General features: G+C 39.6%; 1 protein-coding gene across 5 annotated transcripts; it reads right to left on the bottom strand.

The window, feature by feature from the left end:
• Positions 1–658: 658 nt before the first annotated feature.
• WRKY2 (WRKY DNA-binding protein 2) lies at positions 659–8,328 on the bottom strand. Of its 5 annotated transcripts, none has more exons than XM_010254574.3 (6): positions 7,992–8,328; positions 6,274–6,833; positions 2,712–2,897; positions 1,662–2,509; positions 1,374–1,532; positions 659–1,280 (listed from the first exon to the last, which is right to left on the bottom strand). In XM_010254574.3, exons 2-6 carry the CDS (start codon positions 6,751–6,753, stop codon positions 722–724), a joined length of 2,232 nt encoding a protein of 743 aa, XP_010252876.1. In that variant the 5' UTR covers positions 6,754–6,833; positions 7,992–8,328; the 3' UTR covers positions 659–721. The 5 variants fall into 5 exon arrangements, with proteins under 5 accessions (XP_010252876.1, XP_010252877.1, XP_088751084.1 ...); XM_010254575.3 differs by lacking the exon at positions 7,992–8,328 and adding an exon at positions 7,809–7,947; XM_088894958.1 differs by lacking the exon at positions 7,992–8,328 and adding an exon at positions 7,497–7,794.
• Positions 8,329–9,289: the final 961 nt, after the last annotated feature.

The following is a 9,289-nucleotide window of genomic DNA, read 5'->3' on the forward strand; positions in this document are numbered from 1 at the left end:
CCATCCCCAAGAAGAATATGTCCCTCAGTTGGAAAAGAAGGGCTCAGATCTTGGGACCATGAGTCGTTCCCACATCCCTACCTACGTGACATTACAGCTGGGCATTGGGAATATCTCCCTTGTCATTTATGGGGAGATGTTCTATGGATAGAGATGTGGGAACAATTAGTAGGCAGCAGATCCTGAATGCAAAAAGAATCCTTGCTAAATTGCTAATAAAGATCTTTTGGTGAAAGGATTGAGATGGAGCATTGGAAATGGAGAGACCGCCCTCTTACCATTGGTTCTGCATCTTGGGTGATCTCTGATCAAGAGGATGAAGAAGAGAGAATTTAAAAATGAAAATTTGGTAAAGCAGAAGGTGCAACCAAAAGATAAAACTCTTCCTTTGGTTTTTATGAATGGTTAGAACTTAGAATTCCATCGATGACAGTTGGATAATGCAGTAGCATGAATGGAAAGCTTGGTGAATTTTATTTTTATGGAATGCCTCAAATCTCAAATCCCAGCCAGACACTCCTCGGGGTCCAGATATATAATTGGCTTGACATCAGCTTGTTGTATATAGTTTTGATATTCTTCCACCATAAAACTACATCAATGCAAGCAAGAAACTTCAAAGAGAAGGAAAAAGAGGACTCATAAGATGCAGAGGAAAGAAAATATAAAATAGTGAATCGCCATTATATACCAACACAAAATTTTCCGCTTACAGCATGGTTTACAGTGGAGGTCCAAGAGGAAGCCTATTCATGATCTGATGATATACGGATGACCCATTTGAAAGGTTAAGACCAGGCTCTGGCATGGTCTCTTCCTTTGGTTCCCCTTTTGGTATCATAAAACCCATTTCACTTAACTGGCGCTGTTGCCCTAGATAGGGATGAACAGGCAAAACAGGTAACTTCCTTTCACTGGGGCCCAACCCAGCCATTGCCAGATTGGCCAAGCCTGGCTGGGTCATTGCAAAAGTGAACCCGGTTGAGGGTCCTACTTGCTGCCTTCCAGGAAGACTAAATGAACTGATTGATGCAGGCCCTTCAAACCTTGCCATGCTATTGTGAATTTGAGATGGCTCAGGCCTGTGAACTTGAGTTTGAGAAGTTGGCAGAGGTGCTGTTATCGAGTTACTGGAGCTAACATGGTTACTGTTCCTTGCAGCAGGAACATCATGATTGTGCTTGCCCTCGTATGTGGTGATCACTGATTTGAGGTCATGTGCAGCCCTTTCTACATGCTTCCTCACTGTGCAGCCTGCATTTGTGCACTTGTAGTAGCTCCTGCATCAAATAAGCCAAAATGTTGATCTTGCTTCAGATTTACCATCTTATTAGCAAAATGACAGAAAGATGGGACGTAGAAAATAGATATACCTTGGATTTGGGTTTCCTTTGACAACTTTCTGCCCATACTTCCGCCAGCGGTAGCCGTCATCGAGAATGTCTACCTCACTTGTTGTTTGGACCACAACTCTAGGCTCCCGAATTGCTCTTGAGGCCCCATTCATTTCCAATACAGATGCATCAATCCTCCTGGAATTACACCATATGCATAAGTGCTGCCTAAGTTAAAGATCTAATATAACATGACAAATTGATCTATCAAAAAAAATATATATATAAAATGACAAATTGCAGAACAATTAACACATTAATTTTGACCTTCTCTTAGATTCGGACTCATCCCCTTCACCATCATAGCCTAATGACATGCTTCCATGAGTTCCCCTATCATCTTCATCTTCATCATTGGAAAGAGTAGATGAGACATCCACAGCATCACCAGATTCTAGGTGAAGACCATTTTGAGCCTGTGAGTTGGATGGGTCACAGAAGTCGGGGCTCATAGCTGAAGTCACCTCCAGGTTGTCACACCTCCACTCAGGGCCTCCAATGATAGATACTGGCTGTGAGCTTGCCCATGCTGCATCACCCACAGCTCCATCCTGCAGCCCTGCTTGTTCTGGGATATCAAGGTGCATGTCACTCAAGTTAGAAGATCCAATGGCCGATCGTCGATTAGGTGGGGGTTTGGGGTGATTGTGGGCCCCCTTATAGATTATCTCTGTGATATGACCTTCAGGAGATCGTTCTACCTTCTTCTTTACTTGACAATGTGGATGTGTGCATTTGTAATAACTTCGAGGAAACTCACTACCTTTAACCTGTTTCTGCCCATACTTCCTCCAGTTGTACCCATCCTCAGATGGGGCACCACCAATGGAGTTCACTTCTCTTTTTTCTTCTTCTCCATCATGTTGTTCTTCAAGTGGTGGAGAACATTCAGCATTGCCTGCAACTGTATCAAACACCACTGGATCAGGCACAATATTTTTTCCCTCCCTATCTCTTCCAATTGATGCTTTTGGAAATTCTGGCTGATTAAACCCATTTTGATTCTGAGAGAGAACATCTGTTTGTTCTGCATTCTGAGACATTAGAGACTTCCCTGATTGAACTGAGACCTCAATTCTGGGAAATGACTGCTGGAGATTTGACACACTAGTGACCTGTATGTAGAAATCAAATAATTAGTTATTCTTTTTTTTTTCCTTTCTGCCACAAAAGTTACCTATCTAGCATTATGGCTGACATTCGCATTGCCTTTTTATCCTTTGTACCTAAATATAACTTGAGATGTACTTCCAACTTAAAATGCTACACTAGAGAGAATCAAAAGCTACTCCAGAAAGAAATCCAGTTGATAGTTACTTTATTTGCATCCGCGAAAAACAAGGAGCTTGATTTTAAATGAGGCTTGAACTCAAAAGATGAGGTATCAACATCTTCGAAAGTGCCATCCTTACTTCTTTCAGGAGCTTCTGAGATTGACAATGAGCTTCTACTGTTACTACTTGAGGCAAAAGAGAATTTGCCTGTTGTAGGAGAAGGCTGTGCCTGCAAAGTGAGTTTAGAAAGTTAGATAAAATATATCACAGAAAGGATTCATAGTCCGAGTGATTTCAATAAATGTTGGTGGTATCCAAAACAAGAATTGCCTTGGGTCAAGGAAAAGATATAAAATTGACCTAATCATGAATTAAAATCTAATATTCTAATTAATTAAGATTTTAAAATAACATCAAACATATATAAATCAACAAGAGATTACCTTGGCAATTGAAACTAAACACTATCCTGATTTGTCATGATAATTTATAACTTAGCTAGCACCTTATTGCTTGACACACAAATGAGTATTGATTAAGCAACTACGAAATTAGTCCATACTTAAAATAAAAGGAGTCTAATTAAGAGAAAACACAAAATTACCTTGACGGATTAATATTGATCCTTTAAACTAATCATAATGTTTGTCATGTAAGATTTTGTGGAAGGAGAAGATTCTTCAGCAGTCAAAAATTAATGAATTGAAACTGGTATCTGATCCAGCCATCATAATAAAGTGAGTACCTCCCTTCATAACCACTTGGTCCATTAGTTCATTTGAGAATTGTAACTAGATTTCCACGAGCACTTCTCAGGCATGTTCTCAAGGAAATGAAGAGAGGACACAATGTGGAAGAACCAAACATATAGCATTGTAAGCAAGTAATTGGCTGTTTTCAAGCAATGATATCAACCTTTAACTAATACGAAAATAATATTTGCTGTGCTTGAACCAAGAAAACTAAAAGGCAAATACCATTTTCCACTCTTGCACCAAAAAGACTTGTCATCTCATTGACACATTTATGTGAACAAACACATTACGTTGAAATTGGTGCACACATGGGAAAACTGCATGTAAAACAGTGAATCATGGGAAGATACTTACATAACATTCTCATAAATATACGAATGGCCATGTGATGTGGGCAAGGAAACAAGGAAAGAATGCATGGAAAAAGAAATAAGTTTCTTTCAAAAGCTTATATAATGGCAATTTTGTAATTTGTGGTCAGAATTTGGTCAATTTGAGTTTTGTAAAAGTTATTTTCCAGTGTATTAGTATCATCAGGTTAGGCTTAATCATCTTAATAGGATCATAATAATTTAAGGTGTCTCTTTTAGAGTTCTAGAATTTTGAGAAGTTGAAGATGCATTAACATCAATTTTCTTTCAGCCTATTTTTAAGGAATCAAAACTTATCCATTTCTTGTATCAAATCAGGGTGGGAGAGAAACAGAAGCACAAAATTGTATTCGCAGAAGAGATGGAGAATAAAAAGAGGAGCAAAAGATCTGTCATCAGGATAGCATCATTGTCTCCCTCTTCCCATACAGCGTATTTGCAAGATTGTACTCTCTCTGTGTGTCTCATGCAACTAAGAGGGCATTTTTCTCTTACCTTGCCCCCAACCCAACCCCCCTCTGAGGGCAGAATTGCCTCAAATCAAGGTGGGAACCAAAAGGATAAAATTGTCTTTACAGCAGAGCTGGAATACAAAGAGGAGCAAAATCTATCATCATACGAGTAAAAAGATAGCACCATCCTCTCCATCATGCAGAGTAATTGCAAGATTGTACCCCCCCTGTACCTTGTGCAACTAAGAGAGTGTTTTCTCTCTCAGGGCAGAGTTGTCTCAAATCAGGGTGGGAAAGAAACAAGGGGAATATTGTGTTTGCAGGAGGGTTGGGAGTAACAGGATAGAGTTGTCTCAAAAGGTCTGTCATTTTGTGAGTAACAGGATAGCATCATCCTCTCCCTTTTTTTGAAAGAAAGTAACTGGAATTCATTAGAGAATCAAAGCACACGAGAAGATGTACGAAAGGGTAGGGGAAATGCCAAGAAATTACACAGGTAGCAGTCTATCACATAAAAAAACATCAAGAAAGAGCACCAAAATTTGCTAAACCATCTGCTACTGAGTTTAGATCCTTCGGAATCCAGGGCAAGTTAGCATCTAAAAGCTCCAGTAAGTCTCTAACCTATGAAAGGAAATGGCTGTCTCCGCAGGCCACCTTCTTTATCCCCCAACCATTTTATAATATTTGCGAAGTTGCCTGCAATGGATAGGTTCTGAAAATCCAAGTTTCTAACTATTCGAATGCCTGTGACAGTAGCCAACGCTTCAGCATTAGTAAAATCAGCAATTCCAATTGGCCCATGATAGGCCCAACAGATAATACCCCTGTTATCTCTTAAAACTCCTCCAATTCCAGCTAAACTGGGATTGCTAAAAGCACTTCCATAAAATTTTGAGGTCATCCCTCCTTCACATCTGAAAATTGGTGGGAGAAATTGATAAAAAAAAAAGGAAATAGGTGGGAGAAAAGGTGAGAACAGAAAGTTGTGCACAGCTCTATCAAGGTCACTAACTGAGATTCCTTTAAACAAATCAGACCCACAGATTGCAGTAAAACATGATGTGGGAAGTGGGATATTAACTCTTCCTGAGATTTGGCCTTATTCTCAAACAACAGACCGTTCCTTTCCTCCCACACACCCCACATCACTGCATGCAGCATTGTTTTCCAATAAACCTTTCCTCTTCTACTGAGGCCTCTGCCTTGCCAGTTGCCACTGATGTAAAAAGTTGAGAACATGTTCAGGAGCAACCCATCTGTAATCATCCTCTCCCTCTCCCTCATGCAGAGTAATTGCAATTCAACATGTTGAATTGTATAGAGAAAGCAAGCATAAACCTGTCTTTATTGTGCATATGATGAAGCACAGGAACTGCCAAGTCTACCATGAATTGACCCATTAATATGTGTCAGCTCACACATCCCAACCTAAAGTAGGGTGCCCATCAGAAACTAATTGATAGACCTAACCAAAACTTCATGGTCAAACTCCTATGATTTATGAAAGCTCCTCCTACTCCAGAATGGACCCAGGTTCACTATGAATTACCTTAAGAAGTTGAGCTTAGTATCTCCCTCTCAAAGATGTTTAACTGGTAGTTGTAGGATGAGAAAGTAACCACCACCCATTACCTTCCAACTATAGAATCCACCTAGGAATCTCTGAACTCCTCTATAGTTAAGATCTAATGAGAAACCTAGATATTGAGGAAGACCAATCAAAAAAGGATAAACTAGGTAGTCATAAAGTCAACTAAAACCTCAGCATACTGCTTTTTTGTAAAAAAACAAATGTTTGAGTTACACTTAACAAGGTTGTTTAAACTTCGAAACTCCACAAACTATCTCACTACCTAAAGATACAAAATATAAGTTTTTGGAGAGCACTGTATTCTTATGATTGTGTTGATATCTTATCAAACCATTTTCTTTAACAATTTCACATTTTGCCAATAAATGAAAATAAGCTCATGGTAGAAGCATAAAAAAAAGGAATTAACACTTTCCAAGTATTTTGATCTTACCAGAGAATTGGAAAGGAAAACTGGAGAATCCAGCAAGGTGGTTGGACTTAGACCCGGTGGAATTGTTATATAGGGAGACTGGATTTCAGGTGATGAGGACAGGTTAGCGGATCTGATCTTTTCAGTATTCAATTTTGGTGCACTAAACCCAGCTCTTGCTGCCATTCTCTCTGCAAGTCCCCCTCGTGAACTTGATTTTTGGATAGAAAAAAGGCTTGGTTCTGACAAAAGATGGGTAGAAGCATCAACTCCTGTCCCATTTTTATCTTCCGAACTTGCCATATCTTTCTGATCAGCTCCCGCATGAGTCCCCTGACTACTATTGGGTAAACTCCCTCCATTTCCATTATGTTCAAGCAGCTCTGAGAATGGCCTTGAACCAAAATCATCACCTAAGATGGTTGAGAAGAACGTCCTTGGGCTAGGCTCAGGAGGGGCCCAATCCCCTATTACAGCAACGTTGTCATCAATCCCAGCCATGATAATTCAAATCTTTCAGTAATATCAGCCCAAATCAGGTCTTCTTCAATTAAAGTGTCACAAAAGAAGAAATCATAATCCTGAAGGAATTAGAATGCCCAAGTTAGATCCATTATGCCAAAAAAAAGGGCAGACCCAGCTACCTCTGGTTCCGGATAATATAGAAGAAACAATTAGTAGGACAGAGAACTCAAATTTACAGATGTATAGACTTCAGAAATTAAAGAATTCTATATTTCAAAGGGTCCAAAAGGGAAAAGCCTCAGAAGACCAGCCATTTAGTTGAAAAATGGGCAAGTCAATGGCAAGACTAGGAGTTTCCAGGAGATGTCAAAGAAGCGCATCAAAAGCATGAAAGAAACGCAAGTTCAGCTGACGTTTAAGATCAACACGACCTATATAAAAAAAAAAACAAAAATAATAATAATAACAGTTCAATCGTTTCTAAAAACTCTTAGAAAATATACATGAGGAGAAAATGAAATAAAGTACCGGTGAAGAAAACATATTTCAGACTTTTAGGATAAACCCAATAAGAAATATTTTGCATTTATCGTTTCCCTGCCTCAAGGAATCAAAACAAACCAAGGCCAAGTATCTAATTGGAAATAGAGAACAATTGCCCAATATATCTGAGAAATGGAGAAAGCCCATCAAATAAAACACCATAATAAACAAAAAAAATGCAAAAAGAGAAAACCATTTGCGCTAACAAATTTCAGACGTGAAGAAATGGGACAGACCCAGTAAGAAATATTTTGCATCTACTGTTTCCTTGCCTACAGGAATCAAAACAAATCTCTAACTGAAGGAGATGGAGAATAATTCTCCAATACATCTGAAAGAAACAGAAAATCCATTACAAAAAAAAAAAATGTGAAAGAGAAACCCATATAAAAAAATGAAAAATCCGAATCCAATAAAGATCTAACCATTAGAAATGAAAATAACTCCCAGGGGAGATCCAAATCAATATATCCCCTGAAAGCCCAAATAAAAGAACCAGCAAAAAAAATCCAATAAGCAGCTAAACAGGATGAAGATTCAAGAAACACCTTATATTTAAGGATAATACAGTCACAGAAGCAGCTGGTTAAAATTTCACAAAAGAAAAACCAATAATAAAGAATGGCAATGATAAGAAAAAGAAGAGGACCCAATCATTAAAATGGAAATGGAGTTAAACAATGATTAGTCCAAGCCCGAGAATAAATGGAGGAGGAAGCAGAGAGGCAGACCTGATCAGTTGCAGTTTAAAGCAACAAATCCTTCTTCAGAAAATAATATCCCCTCGCTGTCAATTTCCCAGCTTCGGCTTCGTACGGTTAATGAGAGAGAGAGAGAGAGAGGAAATAAAGAAAAGAAAAAAAGCTGTGTTGTGGTGGGGAAGTTTGACCGAGACTGGAACGGGACGGATTCGTTGTTGAAGGGAAAGACGAAATAATTAAAAAAAAAAAGGGGGGGGAGGGGGGAGGGGGGAGGGGGGGGGGGGGGGGGTGAAAGGGAGAACCTGAGGAATGAGACGGAGGAGGGTCTCTTCTCTTCACTCTTGGCCTTTGGGCTTCGGGAGACCAAAAAGCGGACTCATTTGTGTTCCTCTCATCTTCTTATCTCATACCCACTTCCCACTTCCAACCTCTTTTCTCATCAAAATCTTTTTCTTTTTTACTGGGACAAAGGAAAAGTTAGTTAATTTACATTATTATGGTTTGCTTTATCGACTTTGGAATATTACGCCATGATAATGATCGTAATGAAGATTGAAGAGTAGAGAAGAGCCCTACACTACACCTCCCTGCCACCTGTTATCCTTCTCTTCGTCATAACCTTCGTTTCCATGAATCACAACAGTTTTACGCGGTTTTTGCTTTTTTTAGTCACACATCACACGGAGAGGCCGACTGCTCAGAGCGGAAGCCGGAAGCTCTTCTTCTCTCAGCTCCGGCTCAGCTTCAACTCTCCAACTCTGCCAAGCGCCAACTGGGGAGTGGAAACAGGGGACGAGAGAGTTAGTGGCCTAAGGCCTTGGCTTGGCTTGGCTGGGCCGGGCCTACTACATGGGCTATTGGGCTGGTGTACAATCTACAATGTCCCTTAATGCCCAAGACCAAGCCTGCTCCTCCAGCATCAGAGATCAGACCCTGCAAATTGTCTGTCACCCTTAGCCCATTAGGAATTCACATCCTCTGTTCCCTTGGTACAGAAAATATTTTCTGTATCAGATGAATAGCAATCTGACACATTTGATTGTTTTCCCCATTTCAAAATTAAAATGATGTGGAAGATTGCTATTAGTCTGGTTCCAAGGGGACAGACGATGTGAACTCGCCCATTAAATCTTTTCCTCAAAATTAAAAAATGGTTTAGAAATTAGTATGGTTTTCAAACCGTCTCTGACCCACGTGTTCCGATCGATCGGCACAGAACTATTTGTTTGTCAAAAATCGTTGATTTTGACAGCGACCCACTCGATATGATCGAGGTGATTAAGCCATCGATTTGTTTGATTCGAATAACAGTTTTTGGCCAATTTTTT

This window comes from Nelumbo nucifera, chromosome 1, assembly GCF_055504915.1.
Source record: "Nelumbo nucifera cultivar China Antique chromosome 1, China Antique-T2T, whole genome shotgun sequence".
NCBI classification, from domain to species: Eukaryota; Viridiplantae; Streptophyta; class Magnoliopsida; order Proteales; family Nelumbonaceae; genus Nelumbo; species Nelumbo nucifera.